Source organism: Coturnix japonica, chromosome 8 (genome assembly GCF_054131305.1).
Source record: "Coturnix japonica strain WE chromosome 8, WE-NBRP24, whole genome shotgun sequence".
NCBI lineage: Eukaryota > Metazoa > Chordata > Aves > Galliformes > Phasianidae > Coturnix > Coturnix japonica.
In genome coordinates, this window is record NC_140670.1 from 32,927,261 (window position 1) to 32,953,614 (window position 26,354).

The 26,354-nt window shown below is 49.7% G+C and overlaps 1 protein-coding gene across 8 annotated transcripts in view; it reads left to right on the forward strand.

The window, feature by feature from the left end:
- Window positions 1-4,041: 4,041 nt before the first annotated feature.
- Window positions 4,042-26,354, forward strand: part of INPP5A (inositol polyphosphate-5-phosphatase A) — a 180,117-nt gene continuing 157,804 nt past the window's right edge. For 4 of the 8 annotated variants that reach the window (XR_014948808.1, XR_014948809.1, XR_014948810.1 and 1 more), the window contains exon 1: window positions 4,042-4,707. Coding sequence is in view for 5 of the 8 variants with exons in the window: in XM_085554916.1 (XP_085411042.1) it covers window positions 4,633-4,707 (75 nt within the window). In the remaining 3 variants the exon portion in view is untranslated. The remainder of the gene's footprint in view (window positions 4,708-26,354) is intronic. The other 4 variants (XM_015867547.3, XM_015867550.3, XM_015867545.3 and 1 more) reach the window with 2 other exon arrangements.

The window sequence follows — 26,354 nt, forward strand, 5'->3', positions numbered from 1 at the left end:
CTCGTGGTGCTCATTGTGCAGACATCCCAAACGCCTCCGTGCAGCAGGACCATGAACCGCGGTAACAGCATCACCTCGGGCACTTTCAGACGGGGAAAGAGGCGATGCAGAGTCTGTTGTGTATCACGTGAAGCTCTGGGAGCTGGATGTGCTCATACGCGTAGGGTCATGGAGTGTCCAAGCTGGAAGGGACCAGAACATGACCTGGAAGCTGAGCAGCCTTGTGCAGGAGAGGAGCAAGGCGCCGCTGCGCCGTGTTGTGCTGCCTCTGCCGAGCCGTGCCGTGCCAAGCTGAGTTGTGCCGAGCCGTGCTGTGCCGTGCTGTGCCGAGCCGAGTCGTACCGGGCCGTGCTATGCCGTGCCAAGCTGTGCCGTGCCGTGCCAAGCTGAGCCGTGCTGTGCCGAGCCGAGTCGTACCGAGCCGTGCTATGCCGTGCCAAGCTGTGCCGTTCCGTACCGAGCCGAGCCGCGCCTTCAGCACCGAGCCCCGGGATAGCGGCGGGCAGCGCTGCGGGACATGGAATTCTGGCTGAGGGAAGAATCGATCCCAGCGATGAGCTGCGGGATCCCACTCGGGTCAGCCGTGTGCCCATGGCTGCAGTCCCGCACAGCCGGGGCTCGGCCAGGCACAGCCGCGCCGTACCCTGCAGGGACTGTCACCCGTGTGCTGCTCTGACAGCGCCCCGTCGCTGCTGAGGGGCAGCCGACCCTGCAGGAGGTGTCAGCCCGGGTGAACGGGGACCAAAGCGGCATCACAGCCATCGTGTGCGGCAGCTGCCCCAGGCACTATACAAACTCCAGATGTAACACCTGCATCCCCGCGGGTGATTCAATGCAGGCACTGCACCCCCAGCCGGTCCTGGCCCAGGGGCATTGCACTGCATGGAATCCCGGTGCCCACAGCCCTGAGCAGGCACTTGTCCCTGTGCCACCCCAGAGACAGGACAGGGAACATCCGTGCTGAACCATTAACAGCCCAGTGTCTGTCACCCACAATTCCAGTGCTAACACTTTGCAGCTGTGCAGTCACAGCCTAATGCTTTAAATACAAATTATGGCCTAGGTGTGGGAATGTTAAAGCAGAGATCTCGCCTCACCCAGAGGCAGAATCAAGGCAACTCCCAGGGCTAGGCCTGGGAAGTGCTGGGACATGTTTCAGCTCCACTGCCCAGGAGCTGCATAACTCTGAGGAGTCACTGCCCCCCTGGGAGGTGAAAACCAAACAGTACAAAGGACACTTTGAGATACGTGGGGATCTGAGCGATGCTGGAACACAGGTACTGAGGAACACCCTGACATGCTGACATCATTGATGCCCTGTGGGGAGGTATTGCACCCTTAACACCAATGGTGGTCTCAGCACCAATGCAATTTTTTGCAAGTTAAATGTGAAGAATGTTTCCATACCTGCACTTTCCTCCTTATTCCTATTAAGTGTTGGGCTTGATTATCCTAGAGGTCTTTTCCAACCTTAATGGTTCTATCACTCAAAGTCCCTGTGGTGGATGGGGTCTGTCAGGGGCTCACAGGCACTATGAGCCCTGTGGTCCCAAACCCTGCCCTTGGCCCTGGGCCAGAGGATGGAAGGCTCAGCCCCACCACCAGTGCACTGTGCCAGGAGTTAGGGCTCCCTGGCTGGGTGCTGGGGTAGCCCATGGGCCTCAGGCTGTGCCCTACCACCCCCAGAGAGCCCTCAGCCCTCCTGGTGCCCTCATAGTAGTTATCACATTTATACTTAAGTAGCCACGATGTCAAAGACTGGTAGGAAAAAGCCTTCTTAAATGAGTGTGCAGTTGCTTGTTGTTTTCTTTTGTTTTCCTTGTAGAACTCCTTGCAATTCAAAACTGTCTTCCCACAAACGTGGTCATATAATGGATCCAGGTGTGCATGTAAAGCCACAACGTATTTTAAGAATATTTATGAAGTTTGGATTTTGAGTCTTCTTTCCTTAGAGTCCAAGCTCACGTAGTGTAAAGCAATACAAAATGGAGTGATACGTTTAAGAATGGTAAGAAACTGGCACTCGTATTTGGAGAGCTCATTGTGTGCTCCGTGAGCTGGTAGCAGTGCTGCTCACCTGCACTGATTTCAAACTCTGCAGCTCTTGTGCTTCGTGCAGAGCTGCTCTGGGCAGTGACTGCAGCAGCGGGCACTACAGATCTCTAAGCTGTGCACCAAATATCCCACCATGGATACCGAGCCATTTCATCTGTGAGATGTAACCGGGGCTGTGCTCTGCTTCAGATGTATGGCAGAACAACTTCAAATGAGCTAAAAGCAGAGACTGCGCTGGGCACAGCGCTCTGAAGCCTGCCCGCTGCATCCTGATGCCCTTTCATTGGAGATGTGCGATGTGTGGCCTGCAGTGGGTCAGATCCCTGCTCAGCAGCTGGGGGGGTTCCAGCCCTGTGCCCGTGGCTCCAGCAGCACAAAGATTCAGGGAGCAGCCGCCTGTGGGACGCTGCCTTGTTTCCAAGTGTGAACTGAGGGAAGCAGTGAGCACTCGGAGTCAGTTCCGTTATAGCCATGGTTTGTGCAGTCCAGCAATTACAGAATCGCCATTTAAAACCACTGAGATCAATCTGAGAACACAGCGGGTCCCTCGGGGCCACGAAGGAGCTTTCAGGCAGCGAAACATTACGTTACATGTAAGGATTTTAATCTGATGTAGGGGTTTTGTGTTTTGTTTCTCCTGCCATCGCTAAAAGCTCCTCACAAGGATCTTTCTAATAAAAGTGAAAGCCTATTGCAGAGCCATAAAGGCAGCGGTGACTGCGGGCTGTATCACAGCGGGGCTGTATCACAGCGGGGCTGTATCACAGCGGGGCTGTGTCGCCTCGGGCGCCGTTCCTGTTCCATCGCACCCGCCGGGCGCTGCTGGGGCTGAAGGAGCAGCAGAAGCGGCGGCTGCGCTCGGTGCGGGGGGACGGGCGGCGGGGCAGCACCAACATCCGGCAGCGGCCGCTTTAAAAAGAGAACGATCTGCGCTGCTTCAATGGATTGTTCTAGTCAAGGCTGAGATGCGTTGTTAAGCGCGTCTTTTAGTCGTTGTCTTTAGTTTAGCAAGGACGCTGCTGTTAATATCCCGCACAGCGCTTTGAGGGGCGAGCTTTGCAAAGCTGAAGGAGTTGGTGATGATGAGATAATTAAACACGCTGATCCGACCGCCCCGTCCCAGTGCTGGAGCTGCCGGGGCTCCGGCGGGCTGAGCATGGCGATCCCATTGCTGAGCACGGCGATCCCATTGCTGAGCACGGCGATCCCATTGCTGAGCACGGCGATCCCATTGCTGAGCACGGCGATCCCATTGCTGGGCACGGCGATCCCATTGCTGAGCACGGCGATCCCATTACAGCTGATGGGACACACGGTGATAGGTGATGGGACGCACACACACCGTACAGTGCCCCGTACCCCGGTGGCGCAGTGGTTAAGGACGCCGCCTTGCAACACTGGGACCCGGAGTTCGAATCCCCCCTGTGGCGCAAGTGGTCGAAGTGCCGCTCTGCAGCACAGAGGCTCGAATCCCGGGGGCTGGACTCGATGATCTGTAAGGTCCCTTCCAACCCGCACGAGACTATCACTATCACTATCACTATTACGGTACAGCCGATGGGACACACACACAGTGATGGATGATGGGACACACACGGTACGGCCGGTGCGAGCTGCGCTGTGCCGAGCGCTGGTTTCCGTTTCTCGCTCACTCTCAGCGCAGCTCCCCGCTCTCAGATCTCTATGGGGTCACTGTGCGGGGCCACCCGCGCCCCGTTCGTTCCTCCCGGCCCCAGCTGAGCTGCCGCCCTTCGCCTCTCGGCTCCGCGCTGCTGCTCCGCGGCCGTTGCTGTAACTGACTGTAACTGACCGATCTCCCCCCGCTCTGGCCGCACGTTGTGGCGCCGTGTCGCGGTGTCGCCCCTCGCCCCGCTCAGCTGAGCTCAGGCCGAGCCCGGGGCCGGGTCTCCCGGGGCCGCCGTTGCCCTTTTAAGAGCCGCTCGGCTCCGCTGTGACGTCGCGGGCGCAGCCCCGGCCCCGCCTCCCCCCCGTCCTCCCCCATCGCCGGGCAGAGCCGGGAGCCGCAGCCGCGCTCATCGCCGTCCCATTCCCGTCCCATCCCGGCTCGGCCCGTCCCGCCCCTCCCGCCCCGCCCCGCCGACCTGCCATGCGCCGCGGCCCGGCGCCAGCCTCCGCCGGCGGGAGCCGTCCCGGCAGCAGCGGGTGAGCGCCGAGCGCCGAGCGGAGCGGAGCGGCCCGCACGGCACAGCGCAGCACGGCACAGCCCAGCACGGCACAGCGCAGCACGGCACAGCCCAGCACGGCACAGCGCAGCACGGCACAGCGCAGCACGGCACAGCGCAGCACGGCACAGCGCAGCACGGCACAGCGCAGCACAGCGCAGCCCAGCACGGCACAGCGCAGCACGGCACAGCCCAGCACGGCACAGCCCAGCACGGCACAGCGCAGCACGGTACAGCCGCAGGGCGGCCCGGCCCGGCCCCGTTGCGGTGCGTTGCGGTGCGGGGCGGATGTCCGCGGGCTGCACGCGGCTCCCCCCGCGCCCCGCAGCGCCCCGTGCCCGCCCCCGGGCTCCCCAACGCGCCGCTCCGCGCTTCCGCCCGCCCGCCCGGCGCCATGGCGGTGAAGGGGGCCGCGGCCGGCGCCGGGGTGCTGCTGGTGACGGCCAACGTCGGGTCCCTGTTTGACGACGTAAGTACCGGGGATGGGGGGGGTTCCGCTCCACCGCCCGCACGACCCCGCAACGGCGGCGGGATGGGATGGGGTGGGGTGGGGTGGGATGGGGTGCGGGCGGAGCGAGGCGGGCGGGGGCGGTGCGGGATGGTGCGGGATGGTCCCGGCTCCGGGGCCGGGACGCGGCCGCTCCTGTCCGGGCTGTTGGCGGCGTTGTGCCGGGGAGAGAACCCTGCAGCCGCGGGGAGCGCTCTGCTGTGGGGCTGTGCTGTAGGGCTGAGCGGGGAGCTCTGTGCTGTAGGGCTGAGCGGGCAGGGCGGCGGTCGGGCTCTGGGAGCGGTGTCCGGGCTGCCCGGCGTGCCGCTGCCGTGGGGCACAGCGGGGAGCAGTGGGGCTCAATGGAGCACTATAGAGCGCTATGGAGCGCTATGGAGCGCTGCGCTGCCCGCCGTGTCCCGCTGTGTACGGCCGAGCTGTGTCCAACTGCCCGCAGCGCCCGGGGTCGCTCCGACACGAGTCGGTTCCCGGCGGACGATGTCCCAGAACATCTGCCCCGTGCTCGTGATGGCCTCGAGGCCGCGTGTGGCGGCCCCGCGATGTGCCCGGCCACGTACTGACACGGGGCCGACCCGCAGCGCTGACATTAATCTCACGGCGTGGCACGGCGGGTTCCGCGCTGTCCCTTATTAGAGGCAGCGTGGTGCTGCTGGCATCCTGAGGGGAAGCGGAGCGGGTACGGCCATAGGGGGCCGCTTCTGGGCTGGGGGTCCTGGCACGTTGCTGGCAGCCCCTGCGGCTGGGGGAGAATGGGCCGAGCTGTCCCCTCCTGTTCTGCTGGGGTCCCCATTGTGAGCTGGGGATGTGGGGCACCTCTTTGTGAGCTGGGATCATGCGGTCACTCTGCAGCCCAGAGGGGCTTCAGCTGCAGGCAGGGTCTGGTGCCCTGTTAGCCCCACCTCATTGGGGCCATAGAGCTACACTGGGATTCTCTGGTCCATTTCCCTGTTCCAGCTGGCAATATGCATTTAATCCAGCTCCCCTCACTTGGTACTGAAGTTGCACAGTGCATCAGAACCTGCCCTACAGTGTGTCTGTGTGCTTGGTGCAGCCTGGGCTGTGGGTCCCTGGGTAGTCCTGCTCCCGTTCTCCCATCTCCCTTTCTCCTGACAGCCCCTTCCCATTGCGGGGCCCTCTGTTTGGTCTGAAGCAGGCTGCGTGCTGCTGCTGGGTGCTTCATGCTTGGGATACCTGCTGTGCAGGTGCCCCTCAGCTGGGGCTGGTGTTTGACAGCAGAACAAAGTACTCCTGGCAGACTGGCTGCCTGGGGTGGATGCTGTCCTGCACGCCTGGCCTGGCCATACAGTTACAGAGCCTGGGGATTCCTGGCTCATGATGTGTGCAGCCCTAGGACAGCCTCAAGCAGTGGGAGGCACCGCTACTCCCCTCCTGTGAAAGCTTTAGCACAGCGTTTCTTGGTTCTGTGGGGTTCTTCAGAGCGGTGTGTGTCACTGCTATGAGCATGGATGGGACCTGGTGCGTCAGCTGTGCTTGTCCCGTTGCAGGATGCTTCCTGCTTGTGAGCAGAAGTGCTGCTGCTGGGAGCAGGTGCTTAGTTCAGGTTACCTGTCGTTGCTGCTTCTTTCCTCCCTTCTCTCTTCTCCCCTCCCCTTTTATATTTTTCCTTTATGTTTTTCCTTCTCTCCTTGTTTTCTTTGCTTCCTCCATCTGTGCTGCCCAGATGTCATGTTAACCCTTACATGTGCCTGGTGGCCACAGAACAAACCTGTTTGGCACCTCGCTGTATGGGATGTTACTGTGTGTGCCATGATTAGCCCCTTTATCCTGTCTCTGCTCTCCCCGGTTGAGGCAGGAGCCTTGGGCTGAGCACAGTTGGATCCATACCGTGCCTGCTGTGCCGTGTGGGTGCACCCAGCCATCTATGGGGCTGCACGTGCTGGAGCAGCTCTCCTCACTGCTTGTTTAATGATCACATTTAGTTATTGGCGCTCGTGGCTGTATGTTCTGATGTAATAAAGGCTTGGCTGTTTCTGTTGGAGGAGGCAGATGGTGATCTTCAGAGTTCAATTTCTCTTGTCTCAGAAGCACAGTTTGCTCCACTGAGCAGGTGAGGACACAACACAGGCAGGAGCACCTGGCAGCAGGGGCTGATCAAATAGATGCACCTTGGTAGTGTGGTAGTTCAGGTTTACGTGACTTCATTAATCCAAGTCATTCTAAACCTTTGGGTGTAGGTTTCTATGGTAAAGGTTTCAAATAATCCAGCAGGCTTAGCCTTATAAGCTCCTCAATTTCTGCTTGGGCTGGAAAGTGCTGCATTCAGACTGAGTCTATGAGCCCGTGTCAGTCAGGCTTCTGAACAAGTGGCATTGCCTCTTCGTACCTTCAATATGTGCAGGTCTCCACCTGGATGCAGTTATGGGGTCCCCAGGATGATCATAGGCAAGAAGTGCCATGATGACAAGGAAAGGTGAAGACTCCAGCCCAGCTGTTGGTGTAGTTTTATTCATTAAATTAGAGGAGAAAGCAGCGTGGGGAATTTCTGTTTGCTGGCAGTGGGCTGACTGAAGTCTTCATCTGATACCCTGGATTAACCCAGGTTGCCTTGACTGGAGTGAGACCAAGTGGTTGTGCTGAGTCCCTCCTTTCTAATGCAGGGCACTGAGTGACCCCACACAGCTGGGAGTGCTGCGATCCCTGCTGCTCCATGGCCGTTCTGTTATGATGTTAGGTACCCATGGATGTTACTGGTATTAAGTGATAAAGGTGGTGGTTTTGATGTTTTCTTGTATTTTATCTATTGTTTGTTTTGATTGTCCCTCCAGGAAGACTTTCCTGAATTCTGTGGAATATTTCAAATGTGTTAGGATGGAAAATGTATTATTCAGGTTTGGATTTCCAAGCAGGTATCAGTACCAGAGCGCTGCAAGTTAAAGCACCTTCTTCACTTCAAGTCAAAGCTCCTCTATTGAGCAGAAGACCACGCGTGATTCATTGTGATTGTTGGTTTTATTGCTATCAGTTTTGCGTGCACACCACTGATCAAACAAACTTCAGTTTGTTTGCCTTTCTATGGCAGAATCCCAGATAAATGCTTTTCTCAGTAATGTCCGTGCTGAGCCTTGCCACAGAAGGCGGCTTTTCCAGATGTGCAGCACTATCGTGAACCTGCTTATGGCCCTGCTCTGGGAAAGCAGAAATAGAGCCTGGGAGATGTGGCACCAGTTTGTAGCTTGCAGCTCACACCGTCTGTAGCTGGTAATGACAAACACAAGAGATGTGTGCTCTGGTGCTGGCGTCCCAGCGTGCAGCACTTGGTTGCTCCGGCTCAGCCGTGTCCCTGCATCCCGGTGCTGTGCAGGAGGTCACTGCGTTGCTGCTCTGCAATGTGCAGCAGAGTGATATGTCAGTGTGCATTCACATGCATCTGACACTTAAAAGGTTGTTTGTAATTGCTGGAGAAGGTTGGAGCAATGCACGGACAGCAGAGATTGTTTTTTTTCTCCACCACAGAGTTGTATGTTTAAAGTAACATTTTCCTTGTCTGCTAAAAAGAAAAGGTGCTGTGACGTAGACTTTTTACAGTCCTCCAAGCAAGGGGGTTTTCATTAGGAGTCTGCAAAGTGTTCGCCTCCCTTGAGCAGGAAATTCAAAGATTATCTTGCAGGCCATCTTTCCTTTCATCGTGATCAAGTGATGATTAGCAGCAAGAACACTTGTTTGCAGGAGGAATTAATACAACGTGCGTTATATGACTGTAGCTTTCTGTTGCTGGGGTGGGGTGGGGTGGGCAGCCCGCTGCTCGCTGGGTTTCCATGCACTGCTGACATATCAGGATAGATATCAGGTAGATTCAGCTTCCAGAGCATTTAACTGCAGAACTACATGTCAGGAGTGGGATAGCACAGCAGGGTGCTCTGTGTGTGCTCTGTTAGTGTATCGGTTTGTACTTTCATGCTCATGAAGGTGATATTTCAAAGGTTCTGTTGCTTTTTTCAAAGTCGTCCTCATTATTTTTCTCACCACAGAATTTGGCTTCAAAGGCACTTCCACGCAGAGCACCAGCCAAGCCCTCAGATCTCGTGTTTTTTCTAAAGGGCTGATTTGCCATTTATTCACTTTTTTTCTCCTTTCCTGTCATTTGTTTCATCACACTGCTCACATCTCCCACCTCCTGCAATGTATTCTCTCATCACCTCCAGTGGCTTTTCCCCCTGTGTGTACTTGCCTCTCCCATATAACTCTCACCTTGCTGCTCATTTAAGTGTGGGTGTCTCTGAGAAGAGCCGCCTGTTCTCCGCAGTGATTCCACCTGGAAAGCGAAGCTGCACTGGATGTGTTGTTTGTTACCCCTAAGGACAGGTGCTGTACCGTGCAGCAGGGATGAACGTGGCCAGAGCGACCTGATCTCCTGATGCACGTTGCTGGCCCTGGGGACAGTGGGCCCGGAGCAGTGTCCCACCTGCAAACCCCAGCTCCGAGCAGAGCCCTCAGACCACCCCGCAGTCATTCAGTCCTCAGAGACCCACCATTAACATGAAGAAAGTGCAGTGGTTTGCTGATGCGTGTATAGGAACCATGCAGGTCTCCTTTGTGTGACGTAGCAGTGTGGTGTGCTAACTGGTGCTGGATTTAGGCTGTTCAGGCATCTCTGTAGCATGGGCTGTGAGGCATTGAACGAAGCACAAGCTGGGAACCAGGAGAGCAGTAAATGGCAGAACCTGTTGCTGCGGATCATGTGGGGACGCTGGTGATTGACAGCATTCAAAGCACTTGTGTGAGTGTTACGGAGAAGCATTTCTGGAATTGCCCGGATCTCATCAGTTCTTCAGAAGCACTTGTAGCAAGGGCTTCCACTTCTGCCTCCAGGCAGGCAGTATTTTGCAGCTGCTGTTGGGCAGTGGGTCTGCAGGAGCTGGGGCTCTCTTTGCATTCAGCCACGAGCACCCTCATAGCACCAGCTGCATGCGCAGCACCCGGCCCCTGGCTGCGAGCTGGGGTGCCGTGATTTCCTCTCTGAAGTTTGGGCTCCAGTGTGGCTCTGTGGGAGCAGGGGAACACCTGGCTCCTGGACAAGACCCAGGGTGAAGATTCTTTCCCACTTATTTGAAGGAAGGCAGAGAAGCATCGCATGTTGATTTCAACACAGCTTGTATGGGCATGTATCGCATTTTATTGCTGCACAAGTTCTTGGCTAAACAAAGGATCAGTTAACACAAGCTGTATGAACCTCCTGTTTAGTAAGAGGTTTCTGTGGCTTATGCAAGCGCAAATGAAGTCAAAGTTAGCTCTTCAAATAGGCTTAAAAATAAATAAATCTGAAGAGCCGCAGGAGTAAAAGCTGGGAAGGATGTTCTGCCTCAATCTGACTGTTATGAGGTTACAGAGGCTGCTGTAGAACAGTGAGTAGTGTCGCCTCTTTCTTGAAGGTTCAGGCATTCTTAGGAGTCTTTGCTGACACCTCAGGGCAGGCTGGTCACAGGGAACGTGCTGTATCTGAACATGGTTTGTACGGTGCGTGAGGTGGAGCTGTCTCTGCTTGTTCTCTGCTTGCTTTTTGCACTTTCCATTACATTCTTGAACAGAAATTTGTGTTGCCTTTGAATATTGGCAAGGCAGTGGGTTGAGTTCTCCCGAGCCGTGCTGTTAGTGCTCTTAGAGCCACAGGAGATGCGCAATGAGCAGTGGGCAGCTTTGGGAGTGCCAGGTAATTCTGGATTCCTTCAGTCGAGTCTCCCAAGTGAGCCTGTGGGAGAGCGCTGTTGGGTATTTTGCATTGGTGATGTGGCAGGCTCTAATTTTAGAGGCTTTACCAGTCCCAGTGGGAAAAGCAAAACTCCTTTTCCCATAGGAATGTCTCAGAAATGCACAATGAACTTCTGGCAGTGCTTATTTATGTGTTGACCAAGCATTAAAAGAAATAGTTCAAAGTGACCTGAGGGAATTCTGTATTCATTGAGTACCACCAGCCAGCATCAAACTATACCTGCATTACTTCAGTATTGTTTATTTAGGGAAAGAATTGCAACTTACCATAGTGCTGACAGGACAGCAAAGACCTCTGTGTGTGATGTTGGGACTGCGGCTCTCATTGTAAGTTGCTGTGGAGGATTTGCACAGGCTGGGTTCTTACTGATAAGCACATGGGCTGTTTGTGTCCACAACTTCACCATTTAAAGTGTTCTTTGAGAAGATGTCCATAGTAAAAAATGTCTGTCTAGAATTACTATCACTTTTTTTTTACTGGAGGAAGAAATGGAAGAACTTGTTTGTTTGTTTTGTTTTAAACTTCAAATGTTTCCAGACACACGGTCTAGTAAAGAACTGTGTGAGGCTGTATGTGACAAACCCGCTTGCTTGGGAGGGTTGGATGTGACCCAAAATCCACTGGACACCTACAGTCAGCCTGTTTGCACAGACTGGCACTGTTGTTTTTCTGGGCTGAAACAACAGACTTTATCCAGGCTTGGCTGACTGCGGGGCTCTGCAGCCGATTCTCATTTGTTTTGTGAGATAACAGTTTTTAGGAAGAAAAATGCAGCAGAACCTTTCTCTGGCTTTCCTTACTAAGTACTAAATTATGTGCAGTTTGTGACTGCTGCACCTTTCACTTGATCTCAACAAAGATCTTTAATGTAATTTATAGGAGCCAGCGCTGTGAAGGTCCGTTTGTTCTCATGGGCTGCCAACACCATTGTCGTCTTCAGTTCTGCAGTTCTTGTATGGAAACTGGGCTCTGTGTGTCTCACAGTGGCAGGTCTGGTACGCCAGGGGAAGGGGTGTCCTTGTCTGAGTACTGAGCTCTGGTGCAAGACTCACTTGTGTGGGTTGCTCACAGGGCAGACTTTTGCCAAGCAAATTGCATATACATACTTCTAACTTGTGTGTGAAAACCATTAAGCAGGTTAAAGAAAACAACAACCCAATAAACCTTTTTGCTTGTTTGTTTTTAATATTTGGAGCAGTAAGGAAATATCATTCTGCTATGCAAATTGTCTTCCTCCTTGGAGGTCTTCCAAAGCCATCTGAACGTGGTGGAACAAGAACCTGCCCTGGGAGAACCTTGGGCAGTGGGTCCCTGGGGGTCCCTCCCAACTCAACCAGACTGACCCAGTCTGACTCTGCCATACGAGCTCACTTTTCTTTTTTTTAATTCCTTTTTTTCCCCCTCTTGTTTTGCTGCTGTCAGAGCCACCCGCTGTTGCTTTCCATCACTGGTGGAAGACCGCCTGCTTCTTAGTTCATCTTTTTGTGGCAGATCGTCATTGCCTTTTTATCTGCTTGTCTGTTATGGCCGTACCAGTTTCTTGGTTCTTCATCTCCTTTCCTGCAGGGCTGTTCTCTCTTGTCACGCCCCCATGGCTTGGCTGGGCTTCATGTGTCTCCAGTGACACTTTTCTAGAAAGCACGGATTCTTGTGCTTGAGATCAGCCCCTATCTCTGTGAGCGAAACAGGTTCCTGGTTCCTGGTCACAGGAGAACTTATCTCTGGTGAGAGAGCAGTGCAAGTCATTAACTTTGGCTTGTTCTGTGTTTCTGGTGCAGTCTGGGATGTGCCTCAGCCCTTGCTTGCTGTCTGTCTGGTTGGGTGCTTTGTTTTAGTGGCTGCTGAGCAGTGATGCAGCTTCATCTGTAATGGTTTCTTTGCAAACCTATCTTGTATTCCACCCACACAATTGGCAAGACATGGCAGCTGAAAAAATCCTTGTATATTTATGCTTGTTGTTAAGGCTCAACTGAAATAACACACGTCCAGATTTCAATTTTTGTTCACTGTGTTCATTTAGTTTGCAGTGGGGTGAGCAAAGGTATGAAAAATGGGCTCAAATTCCTTATGAAGTTTTCCTTGATAGATTTGTTTTTTCTTTCCCTCTCTCTAATTTCCAAAACCCTGCTATTCCTACACAATATTTATATCCCATTTTCTCCCTCCTGGGATGTGAGACTTGTATCCCTGTAGAAGACTTGTGTGCCTATAGAAATGTGGAAGTCTTTTCTGTCCCAACACTACCCAGCTTGCAGCCAGAGTAGGGGCCCGGCAGGGCTGCCTTTGCCTGCATGTTAATGGAGTTTGGCATTGCAAGCAGCCGAATGTCTGGGCTGTTTAAATCATGCTCTGCACAAACTTGTGGAGTCCAGTGATGCTGGTGTGCTTCCCTTGCTAAATGTCTGTCCGGCGTGGTTCTCAAAGGTACAGCTGATGGAGCCCATAGACCATATCCAAATGCTTTGCAGGGTTTGAATTGTCATTAGTCTGAAGGCTGGAATCCATGTACTTGAAAACAAAGGCTGCCCTACTTCCCTGGAAACTTCAGGAAGAACACACTGCTTGGTCAGCTTAGGATTCTTTTTTTAAGGCTTCTTATGCTTTGTGCTAAACCTGAACCCTCTGAGTCCGCCTTTCAGTTCTGATTTGGTTTTTGTTTGCTTGAAGAGGTGATGAAGCACTGCAGCCAGAATGTCATTGTAGGTGACTGAGAGGGTGAGAGCAGTGGATGTGCAGGGCTGACTGACAGCTGATGAGCATGGAGCTCTTCCCAAAACCAAGTGACAATGAAGGTGTGTGATGGGAAGGGATCAGGGAGCAGAGTGGCTCTTTCACTGCTGTGCTTTTCAGTGTAACTGTCACTTAAAGCATGACTGGATCAGAGACAAACTAATTGAGAATCTGGAGATATGGTCACAGTGTGGAAAAATATTTAAAAATGAATATTCATCTTCTGTATCTTTTCAGTTGTTTCATAATGTGAACTAGACAGCTGCTATTTGTATTTACAGTAATTATGCAGTATAGTTGGAATGCACAGCGTGTGTGAGGACCAGCAGCTGGGGCTGCTTGACCTGGGGCTTCCTGGGAAGGTGGAAGACAAGCTGAATGAATATGTGAGGAAATCATATCTATGCTTTTTAACTCTGGGATGGTACCAGGGTGACTTTATCAGCCTAAAACAACTTTCTTCTAAACATCCACGAACCAAGTGATCTGCAGGGAAACTGACTTCTGAAAAACATGAAACGAAGTAAGAGCTGGGAAGTCATAAAGATACATACAGAGCCTGTATGGTTTGTCTGCTCAGACAGTGGGATGGAGCTGTTGAAATAAGGCTTGCAGCTTCACCCTTGCTGCAGTTTCAAAAGCTTTCTCTGAACTGCATCTTGTTGCTTTCCTGTCAGTGTGGGGGGTGTTAATAGCGGGTGTATGATGTGGATGGTCTGAAAGAGATCTGCAGAAATAGTTCTGAAGCTGGTGCTGCTCTGTGTGCTTACATCCAACTTCAGCCTCTTATTGCATTTTGGTAGTGGAAGGTATTGCATCGGCAGCGTTGCACATGTGCTGAGCTTCACCAAAGGACTGGGCAGCAGAATTTCATGCTTCCTGTCGTGTCTTGGCCGAATCCATCAGTGAACAGGGCAGTGTTGGTTATTTCTGGAGCTTAGAAACACGGCTCTATTTTCCAGTTGTGATGGTGAACTTCTCCTCGTGCACCTTGTCTCTTTTCTGAGATTGGCTGATGTGCAGCTGTGTTATGGGACTGTTCCTGAGGGTTGCTGTAAGACCTCCCAGCCATTTAGAAACCTAAAGTGGGAGCAGTGCTTAGTATTTGTGATTATTGGAGCTCATGGAGACATCTGCAAGCCTGGTGTAAGTCCGGTTTGCAGGAATAAATGGTGGTGTCTCCTGGGAGGACACAGTTTCACTGCAGGGAAAACAGCGTGCTGATAAAGTGGGCATAAATGTGTTGCCTGGTCCAGAACCTGGAGCACAATTAACTGTTTATTTAGTGGAAAAATGCAAAGCAAATGCCAACAAATGTGGCACTAACAAAATGCATTTAAATTTCCTCTGTACCTGACAAGTAATTGCTGCATGCTCAGTTAGCAGAGCCATAGGAACCGTAGGTGTCTTGTCCTTGGAATATTTGTTTTGTATTTGTAGAGTCTGTTCTACACTTTTGGCCATGTTTGTTATTTAAGTAACCGGATGTTTTGCTTCCATAATATAACTGAGAAGATACAGAGTTTCTTCAGTGAATGGCGGCACATCAGCGAGGTGCCCTCCAGCCACACCAGCACCACAAACCCCGGTTCCCTTCTTTGCTTTGATGGGCTTCTCCAACATGATGCCTCCCACCTCCTGTGCTGCAGCATTAGGGATGTCCACATTAAAGATGCCTAATGCTGGTTTGCAGGAAGCCAGTGCTGTTTGTGGGAGTCTGGAAATGGCCATGTGGGTGTTTCTAGTTAATAGCATTAAATACTGTAATACTTGTTAAGTAATTCCGCAGCTCAGCAGGCGCGCTCGTACAGATGTAAATGCAGCTGTCTGAAATGGCCTCTGTCCTGACTGCCTTATTTGGGAGAGATTTGCTGATCACTGTGATAAATTGCAGGCACAAAAAAAGGCCTGCTTTCATTTTACAGTGCTTCAGACTTTCACTGGAATTTATTGCAGCATCTTGTTTGTTCCTCTGAGTGTTCTGCATACATGGTGCTAGCGGCGGATTTAGCCTTAAAAAGCAGCAAAAGGTTTTCAACTATTTCTGTTCTACCTGGGCTTCACTGCTTTGTTTAGCTGAAAGTTCTTTGGGATGTGTTCTCCATCCTCTGGACAGTCCCATCTGTCAGCAGCAGGTGCTGTTGTGGAGCACTGGAGCTGACGTGCAAATGACAACAGGCCTGTGGAACTGAACCAAGTACCTGCTAACCTCACCAGTGGCACAATATTTCTGGGTAGCATATCTGGGAATCAGTTTCCCCCCCCCCCCAGGCTTTTAAAACAGAGTGGGTTATTTTAAGACATTCCTTAAACTAATGTTAATATTCTCCTAATTTTTTTGAACTTTGCAAATAGCTGAAGAGTACAAATTCCACATGTGGTTATCTTCCTTTCTTTTATCTGACTTGTATTATTTATGTTGGTGCAATGTGAATAGCATTTATATTGAACTTGATCCTTCCTGCCAGGGCAGAAAGTGAACTTTATCACATCCATTCATTTAGCAAGTAAAAACATTAGAGTGTTTGGTTCCTCGATTTGTACATCTTCATTGTTCCTCGATGCTATTCAGTGTTTTCAAAGTACCAAATCTTACCATATTCAACGCGGATCTATCCAAAGGTCAGGGCAGAGGAGAGAACTGTGCATGTGTCACAGTTCCTGCAGAGTTTCTGAAATACAGGTGGAAGGATCATTGGATGTAATGACTTGGGCAAATTCTGTGTGACTACGTGTGTGTTTGTGTAGTATTTAGGCTTAGGTCATCCCTAAATCTTAAGCGGCTCTGCCCAGCTCCATGGCTTGAAGGTGTGACATGAATATGCAGGGATACTTTTCTGTGGAACAGTTGAAAAGGATTAATGCAGTTGCTTCCATTTCTTATGTGATTTACTGGGTATCATTAAATACCACAGGTGCTGTGGGACAGTGTACAATGTAAGGCTGTGATACGAGGGTGGAAGCTTGTGGATTTGTAACCTGTCTGGTTACTGTGTAAGCCATTACCTGCAACAGTAGTTTGTCAATTAATGTGTTCTGATGGGAGATTTTGTAAGCTAAAGGCATGTAACTTCAGCGGACCCGCTGTATTTTCAGTCTGAGTGAAACAAAAAGTGTTTTCCACAAATCTAAATAGTGAACCAAAAATAGTTATTTTCAGAGACAGCTCAAAACTGGGATGAAGAATGAGAAGAAATGTATTATTCTGGAAGAGAGCTGCAAGTATTTGGGAGAATCTTTGTGTGAATTTTTACCCCCTTACTATAGCCTCACAGGTGATGTTCTCCTATATCTGCAAATATTTATTGGATGACATGACTGCATATTTTAAACAAAGTAAAGCTCTTGATGAAACTCAGTGTAAGTTTCCATATGGAAACTATGTCAAACATAATCAAAGCAGACATGCAAAGCTTTAACAGTTATGCTTAGTAAATCCTTTATAGTTTTGACTTGTATTTGTTAGCCATTAATATGCCTTTTTTAGATACTCCCTGAAGAATGACTTCTTCATCTGGAAGCTTATTAGTCACTGTAGAGAGACTTGTGAAAAGAATCGTGATGTGGTTTCTGGTTGTAAGGGACTTGCCATGTGTGTTCAGAACATTGCCATTCCTTTCCTATACTCCATGTGAGCTTCTTTAAAGATGTAATGAAATTTGGATACCATTCATAATGTTTTTACAAATAATAAGGCTTTTCAGTGGGTCATACAGGTAAAGATGTGACTGGCTGGCAGCACTGCACATAGCAGGGGGTTGGAACTGGGTGGTCACTGTGGTTCTTTTCAACCCAGGCCATTCTGTGATTCTATGACTTCAGCTTAATAGTGAATGCAAGCTTTAGTGGACTGGGGACAACTTGTGAAGAACTGTGCACTGATGTAAAGTTAGTGGTGCAGTATCCTTGCTGTATTTTGTTTGTCTTCATCAGGTGTTGTGGCGTGCCATGAGGAAATGGCCTGAGGTCACACCATGGGATTTTTGGATGTCTGAATATTGTTGTGTACAGAGTGGATGTGCACTGGGCTGTGCTGCCCAGGGCAGCAGCGGAGCCCACATTGAGCTGTGTGGAAGTGGTGCTTGGGGACATGGTTTAGTGGTGGGCTTAGGTTGGGTGATGGTGGAGCTGAGGGATGTTAAGGATCCTTTTAACCTAAATAGTTCTGTGATTGTATATAGGCTGGATGCAGCCTATCTTCAGGCCAAGGCTGTTATAATTTAGCAAAAACGTGAGAGTAGGCCAGCTTACCACTCATTGCTTCACGTTTTGTATGGGGGTATGTGTGTATGTTTGAGATAAATATTAGCTACAATTTTATATAGTAGATAAAGCTGAGATGTCACAGACTAACAGCAAGTTGCACGTTAAGTGGCAGGACGCAGTGTCTGTTAACACAGTAGATCAGGCACGTCCAACCCGCGGTCCAGCACGGCCGACAGTGCGGCCCACCCCCTCAGATAAAGAAAGAAATAAACCATCCATTTGTGTTTGTGACACCGTTTTCAGTTGATATAAATACATGATCTGCATGTTTTCAGATGGGATGCATAGAGTTGCAGTCAGATCTTCAACTCAGAAATCTGATCACATCCCTTTACGGGCCTGCTGTAAGATCCCTCTGAGCAGAGAGAATCACAGGGGTTGGAAGGGACCTCCAGAGATCATGTTATGTGTTTTCCTGGGATTTTTACCCTTTTCCTGCTCATAAAATATATGGATTATGAGGGGAGATGAGTGCTCTGCTGACATTCTGCTGGACAAATCTCTGCATAGCAGTGTAGGGGATAGGTGGGTATGTGGCATGTTTCTGAGGCCTACTTCTCCTTGTACAGTTTTTATGGGTAGAAAACAAGCTCTTTCAGCTGAAGGTCATTTCTTCTTCCCAGCAATTTGGAAATGATGTCATGTCTGTTATTTTTATCATTTTTCTTTCCCCTTTCTGTCTTTCTTTCCAGATATGAGGAAGTCTTAATTTGTAGAGAACTTTTTTTTTTCCTCTTAGAATAGTCAAAATGGGTGGATCAGAGCAGGTCTGGTGGGCTGTCCAGGGCTGCATTTCCAGTTCATCCTAGGATGCAGGTCTCTGCGATAGGAAGTACCAGTGACTGCAGGGGAGGTGGGGTCAGAACATTCCCAAGAACACCCGCGAGGCCAATAGATAAGTAGCTCGATGGCTCTTTACAAGCTCACAGGCAAGAGAAAGCGCTGAGAAGCCTTCCTTGTTGCTGACAAAGTGAGGAGTGGATTGGACTTGTCCTACGAGACATTCCTGATATTGGAGACATACCGCTTTCTCAGATACCTGGCCAACATGTTTTATTCACAAGTTCTGGGTTAAACTCGTGTTCACATTTGGCAGCACATAGCCCTTGTGAAGCTCTTCAGCGTTGTTTACCCTTTTTCTGTAGCAAAGCACATGAATTTCTTTGTTTGATCATCTTAGTTCTTATCTCATGTGATTAATTTCCAGACATTGCAGGAGCCCAGGATGGTGATGATACTTCGAGCTTCCTTCGTGTCTGTTTTTTCTCAACAACTGATCTGCTGTGAATAGGAATATTTAATTTATTAACGCTTCTACAGCCAGTCCGTAAGGATGTGGGTGAAATTCAGCATAGCCTGGCTGTTCCCTTTTGAACCTGTGGAAGCTGTCGCAGAAGTTTTGTGTGTAGCGAGGAGAATGAGAAATGCTAAAAATAAGAGTTTAAATTATTGAAGATTGAGAATCTTAACTGAAATGGAGCTGCTGGGTTTGTGGAGTCTGCAGGAATATGGAACCTGTTAAACTTTGTACTGCATCATATTCTAACTATTATAGATGAAACCAAATGATAGATGAACTTGAAGATTTCTGTTAAGGATGCATTTAAATGAATGGTTCTAGAGCTCCGTTTCAGGAATCTTGGCTTTTGCCTTTTGAGATAAATGATGTTGTTGCTGTGGGCAGCATGCAAACCATTTGGAAACCCAGTAAAGAAAGAACACTTGAGACAGTACCCTGTGTAATTGTATTGGCTGTTCTTCCATGCAAAGCATATGTGTTGCAATAAATGCACCAGCAGGTGTGACCTGACTTGAAAATATCAGTTGTGCTTCTCCCTCCTGTGTTCAGTGTTTGTTACCATTGGCTTTTTAAATGCAAGAGAAAAACTCCCCTTTTTGCTATGCACGGGATATGCAATTATATTATCAGTAGACCTATCAGGAATTCATAAAATTGTGTTTCTGTATTAATGTTATTTTGCTTAGGCAAGAAAATTTCAACTGTGCTTTTCGTGCTAGGAGAATTTATTAAAATGACCTGTTGTTATCGATTACCTCCTTAAAACTTCGCTAATTAAAAGTCTTTTGAATTTAGGGCGTCTTTTAAAACTAGGCCCGGTAAATGGAGATGATGTTTTTCTTTCTCTGAAGCTCAGAGCTCAGACGAAGGCTGTCATAGTGGAAATGCAAATTCATGGCCTGAAGCAGTGATGGAGCACCTGGTGGAAGGCAGGGCCAGCCCAGGGGAGCTCAGGTGTGAGCAATGCAGCTGAGTGACTGGATGGATGGAGCCGGGATCCTCCCCTTCCAGACCTCACATAAGGGCTGGCAGTGGAGGTGGGGGCATCTTACTGGAGGTCCTTGTATGCCTGAAGCCTTCCAAAGGTGAGCAGCTCCTTTATTGCTGTGCCCACAGCTGTTGTATTTGTTGTATCTTCACTCACTGCAGCATAGACCCTTGCTGCTCTGCTGTTTTTGCTGTGCGTTTTGGCACATTACAGATGCCTCTGAGGAAGTGCTGAGAGGTGAGATGTTAGATACACGTGCTTAACTGTCAGGGTCCCAGAGTGGAGGAGAGGGTGTTTGACTTTATATTCACCTGCTTTGTATACTGAAAATCAGATGGTTTGTTATTTCCAAACCATTGTCGCCTACTTCTGATGTGGTGTTTTGATATCAGTTCCTGAGAGCTGAACTGCGTCTTTCTGTTAAAGCTGTTCAGGGAATACATTAATCATAAATGTTTTTGTGGGGCTTTTTTCAGTGATAATTTTTGTTTGTTTGTTTATTTTCATTTTGCTTAAGTACCTTCTTATTTTGAATGTCCAAGTTCTTACACTGTACCAGTTTTCTTAGTGTTTTCCCTGCTGTTTGCTTATCATTAGGGAATAGGACTGTAGTTTTCAAACCCTGTGCTGAAACAGGACAGCTCTTTCAGAAATGTACCCGTGATGTTTTCTGCTTTGAACTCTGGAGAAGTTCTATACAGGTTGTTGTGTTCAGGGAACAGAGCCTGTTGCATTGGTTCTGCATTGTTGTCCCTGTCTGTCAGCAGTATTGCTGCCTTTTGGAAACGTGGGCGTTGTGTTGAGGGACGTGCTTTAGTGAGAACTATTAGTGGGTGGGTGGTTGCACTGGGGGATCCTGTGGGTCTTTTCCAGCCTTGGTGGTTCTATGAAATTGCTGTAACAGTGGGGTAAGAAATCAAATGGGTTCTGTAATAGTGGACTTGTCTCTCAGGATTAACTGCTTGTAAGGAAGGTCAGGTATTAACGTGCCAGCACTAGTAATGCTTTATGGAGTATTATGAAGTAGACTGTGCTGAGGTTGGAGGAGCTGTGGGGTAGGAGGGAAGGGCTGGGGGCTGTGAGCAGTGGGGTGGTCTCCATGTCCCTGCATGGATGAGCCCTGAGGCATCTCCTGGCAGTGATGGGCAGCTCCAGAAGTACGAGGGGTGGGAGCTCTGTGGTGAAGGCCCCACCCTCACTATGCAATCCCTCGCAGCGCCTCTCTGCTCGTCCCAGTTACTCAGACCGGTTTCCCTCCCAGGGGAGCTGCATGGGAATGTCTCTGTGGTAACCGCAGCTCTTCCTTAGATGGCAAAGTAATTTTTAGAAAATGAAGTATTATTAGCTTTTCCTAACTGAGTTTTAGCAGCTGGAAAAGTGGAGGAGCCAAAAGCAGATTGGTGAGCATCCGTCTTGACTGTGAGCCTCAGCAATGGCGAGTCTTTCCTTAGATACCCTCTGGCTACCTATTCACTCTATAATTACAACTATACCCTTGTGTTATTCCAACTATACAGCAAGTCATAGATTGTCATAGAAGCATGTCTGGGAAGGGTCAGTTGCCTTTGTGTTCAGATCAGTTCTCAGGACTGAACACCCATTGAAGGCTGGAGTGTGTCTCGCTGTGGGAGTTTGTTCAGAGAAAACAGAAGCTGTGCTCCTTCCAGTGTCAAGTGGAAACAATCTGCATCTTTTCATAAACAACGTATAGGAAGGAATGGCTTTTTTGTATTTGAGAGCCTGTTGAAAGTGAAGTGAAAATATAGTGGCATGTTTCCATAGCTCCAGCAGGCGCAGAGTCAGTGACTTCATTGCACTTGTGTTGTTAAGTATTTGCCGGTATATTCACAGTATGGTCGAGGTTTGGTCAGTGTAAGAACAATACTGCTTTTCTTCTTTGGAGCTCCGTTCTGCAGGCAGCTGTGTTTAACAGTGCCCTTCTGTTCTGCAACTGCAGGACCTTCAGGATCACCTGGATCCCACTGCTGGGATGGGAGTCTGCCCTAACACAGCTGACTGCTGGCAGTGCTGGAATTCATTGCTTTACAGCCACGTGCTTCTTTCAGAGCTCAGTCAGGGCCAACAGCTTCAGTTCTTTGTGGGCTTTTTTTCTATGTATATGGGCACACCTCTCCTTTTGTGGGGGTGAATTTGCAGTTGATAATTGGAATTCAGATTGGTTAGATCAAGTTGCTCCTCTGAGGACCATTTCTATCAGCCCTTAGCTAAGCTCTCATGACTAATTCTATGTACGTGCTAGGAATCTGTCCATATTTAGGTTAGGAGAATCTGCTTCTGTACACTCCTCCCATCATGTTGTAACAGATTGCTTGAGAAACAGAACTGAACTGCAGAATAAAGTTGAGGTTGTATGAGCTGTGCTGCACCATTTATTCCTTTATGTCAGTCATCTCATCTGCACAGTAAATTGAGGGGAGTTGGACTAGATGGCCCTCAGAGGTTCCTACCAGCTCTTAAGGGAAAGCCTGCAACAAAAACAAAGAATGAAAGTGAAATTTTCAGTTAAACATTAACAGAGATATAAGAAACTGTTATACATTGTCTACATACTTAATTCCAAGGAATGCAATTAAAAGGCTGTGCTTAGCACTGTTCTAGTGCTGCAAGGCAGAGGAGCTGCTCCTCCCTCTGTGAAAGCGAGGTGACTGTGCTGGAACTCTCTGGAGCCACAGCAGCTTTTCCTATGGGCCTTGGAGCATCCTGGTTTTGCATCTCAGTGCTGAGGAAGGTGCTGCCACCTGGGAGCCAGTTAGCTGCATCTCCACCTCTGTGAGCAGATCAGCACGAGGCAGGGCTGAGTGGTGGAAGGAATGCTGCTAATGGGAAGTCATGTCTGGGCAGTCATGGAGCCTGGGCTGGGATTTTGCTCTGTGTTGCTCACTCACGTTCTTTTTCTAACTGTAAAACTGCACACAAAGGATGTGTCTGGAGAAAGCTATGGGAGTAGTGTTGTGTTGGTTCAGAGGGAGCCCTAGGAATGAACTGCCCCAGCTGCAGGAGCTGCAGTGACCCAGAGCACGGCTCTGCACCCTGGCACAGCACTAATGGTCAGCAGGCAGCGAAGATGTGAGATGGATCCTGAAGGACTCCTTGAAGCCTGCTGTAATGAAGGAGCTAGAAATAACCAAGATACTTCTCTAAGGGGAAATTAATTGCTTTATAATGATATCCTAATTTTCCTGAGCCTGCTGAGGCTTTCTTGTCATCATGTTCTGATTTCTAGTGTGGGGCTGCTGCTGTTGGCTCTGTTTTATTCTGCTGCTTTCCATGCTGATGATGAGAGGGCTGATCAAGAAGGGCTGCAGTTCCCATCACCTTCAGCCTTCAGGAGTGGTCTCAGCTGCATCACTTCCCATTTTTTGCGCTTTACTCGGTATAAATACAACAACCATTCCACAGAATAAAGGTCTTCTAGTAATTGAGGACTGGAAACAGGAGAATTGGATGAAAACTTGTGTGTTTCAGTATAATCCAACAACTCGAGGTATCTTCTGAGGTTCTTTGGTGGGTTATAGTTAAAAATGAAGATGGGTGTCCTGTGACCCACTGCAGCATGCCCTGTCATGGGCACTGCCTGCCTAAAGAGGGAAAGCAGATGTCCTGCATGTGGTGGGCAGGGCCTGGCAGTGGGACAGGGAGATCCCTGTCCCTAAAGATCCCTTGGCCCTAAAGAAAGCAGTTCAAGGAAACTGCTGTATTGCTATGGAATCTGGGAGGCAGCTCAAGATTCCTGCTTTGATGCCAAGGTGGTGATCTCTGAGATATCAGCAGACAGACCTGGATGGCACAGCCAGCCGGTCCTGGTGTGCCTGAGTGTTCATAAGTAACTGTTAGTTGGAAATGGAGGCATCACGTAGGTGTCTAACAGCCTGTGTACCCTGGATGCTAACTAGGAGTCCAGTTAGTTAATAAATAACTTATTCTACTTGGTTTTATTAACCCCTGGCTGTTTTTAAGAGTAAATGTTGTGTAACTATGGGAAATACTTTGTATGAAAAGCTAAAAGGGAAGGAGGACTGTTAAATATGGAACAGGACTGCAAAAAACTGGGAAAATAAAATTCTTTTGGATGACTTTGGAGATGCAGACTCTGTGTGTTGCCTTCAGTTCAGCTCTGTAGGTTAGAGAAGAAAGATCCATCAATTAAACACAGAGGAGTTGTCCGTGTGCCCGTGTCCGTGTGCCCGTGTCCGTGTGCCCACTCTGTTCCCATGGGAGGCAGTGATGGTGGGGTGCTGTGGCTGTGCTGCCCTGTGGCCTTGGCTGTCCCCAGCTGCCTCCTGTGCCATCCATGTGTCTGTAGGGTGCTGATACTTGGCTTGCTGCTGTCCTGTGCTGCTGTGAGTGGTCAGAGCGGAGCTGTGGCTCGGCTGGTTGCTTTGCAGGTGCTGCAGCAGGTCTGGTCTGCCTGAGTGTGTTCTGTAGGGGAAGATGTGGCTTGCTCACTGATCTGTGACCTTTGCATGTTCATTGAGATCTCTGTGGCTTTACCTAGTCCCAGTGGTTAACTTGGTTTGTGCCGGCTGGTTAGGATTGGTCTTGCTTGAAAATGCCATCTCAGCACTTCTCAGCGGTATCATGGAGCCTTCCCTCCCACTCAGTGCTGGCTTCTGCTTTTTTCTGCCTCCCAGTGAAGGAATCCCTGCTTGTTGGAGGCTGCCTGGGGACCAGGAAGCTCAGTGCTGTCCTGGTAGGGGGCCAGAATGGACTGGGCCATTCTGTTCTGATGTCAGTGCCGTGCTGCAGTTGTGTCCATCCTTAGTGTAACTAGTTGGAATGGCAGCGGTTTGCTGTGACTGCCTGCTGCTGCTTGGGATGTAGTGAGGCTTTTTATTTTATGGAGGCACAAAAATCAAGCCAGTATCTGTCTGCTTGGTTCTAGCGAGGTGCTCGTCTCTCAGTCTGTAGCGGTTATGAGAGTTAGAAGAACATGCTTTAAATACCGAATGTTATAGCGAGGTGGTGGTTTTATTGCGTATCTGACCTCCAGCTCTTCTTCCATGATGGATATATAACTGAGTTGTTCGTGCTGGTTTGTACCTTTACTGAGGTTGCTGTCTTTGTAACTCAGCCCTGAGCACAGGGCAGTGTTCTGCAGCGTTCCTTTGCTCTCTGATAGCAATTCACCTGTCACAGCATAAGTGGGTGTTCCCAGGGCTGCTGAGGGACGCATCAGAGCGTGCTTGCAGCTCTCTTTTGAAGCGCATCCTTGTTCTTGCAGTGTCTCTTAAAGTGTATCTTCATGCACTGGTACCCAAAGGTCAGGGCTTGGAGCGGCTCTTCCACTGACACCTATGGCACATCCAGAGTGCTGAAAGATGTGAAAAGTGTTGGGAATAAGTCAATAAAAGCAATCTTTGCTTTTTGACGGTTCTCCTTGTGTTTGAAGCACATTTTCCTAAACAGGAAAAGAGCAATTCCAGCTCGGTTCAGAAATGTTGATACTAGGTGAAGTGCACTTCCTTGTGACAGAGAAAAACAGAAGAGTTACCTCATTGCAAACAGGATATCTCTTAATAGTTAGGTTTAAATATACAACATTTTCCATAGTGGCTTTGAATTTCTGGAGCCACAAACGCAGAATGGGATGTTGGCTGTATCGGTGTTGTTTCTGGCTGGCTGTCAGGACAGCTCTACTGATAGCTCCTGATATCGCTCGTTGGGGTTTTAGTGTTGAATCAAACCTTGCGCTGTGTCAGATGTGTCTGCACAATGTTTGTGGAAGTTGACCTTTGTGTTTGTTTTTGTTCCCTCATGCACACGGGTAGGGCTGCTCACTGCTGGCAGGGCCTGGCTGTGCCCGAGGACAAGGCTCTGGAGGGAGCTTTTACATGCAGTGCTTAGTTCTCATTTTGTTTAATCATCAAGCGTGCACCTATTCTGCTCTGGTATGCCGAGCGCTGTACGTATTGTAGGGCAGGATACAGAACTCTGCTCTCTTAATAAAAGCCCCTGACTTTTCCTTGGGCTCAATTAGTTCTGTTTTATGAGCAGAAGTGGTTCTGCTGCCTCCATCCCCCAGCTTTAAGGTGAGGACCCAGAAGTTGAGCAGTGATTGCTGCAGAGCTGCTGCCTGCATTTTTGAGGGGCAGTGGAGTGATGGGAGGGGGCTGTGTGTGCCCTGCAGTGCAGAGAGCAGCCTCGGGCTCAGAAGGCACTGACCGGCCTTAGAGCGGCTGTTGAGGTGTGAGTCCATGGAGCAGGGAGGCGACAACAGGCTTTTGCAGAAACAGGCAGGGAGTGGAGCTGCGAGCAGGATCTGTTCTGACACTGACTCTCATGACTGATGCACTGTGCAGGGTCTGGCAATGAACTGTACTGAAATGAGATGCTATTTCTGTGATTTGGAGAACATTTCTAATTATACATAAATGTTTTAAATTCATTTATCTGTGCCTTTATAATACAGCTAACTCTACCCGTTTTTATTTTCCTTTGCATCTCTATGAAGCTTTCTACCAATAGCACTGTCCCCCATGAGCCTATGAGTTGTTCCTGGAGCCCAGCACGAGAAGCAGCTCTGCACTGATTGGGGCAGTGCTTTCTGGCTCCTGAGGTTCAGACTGTGCCGTGAT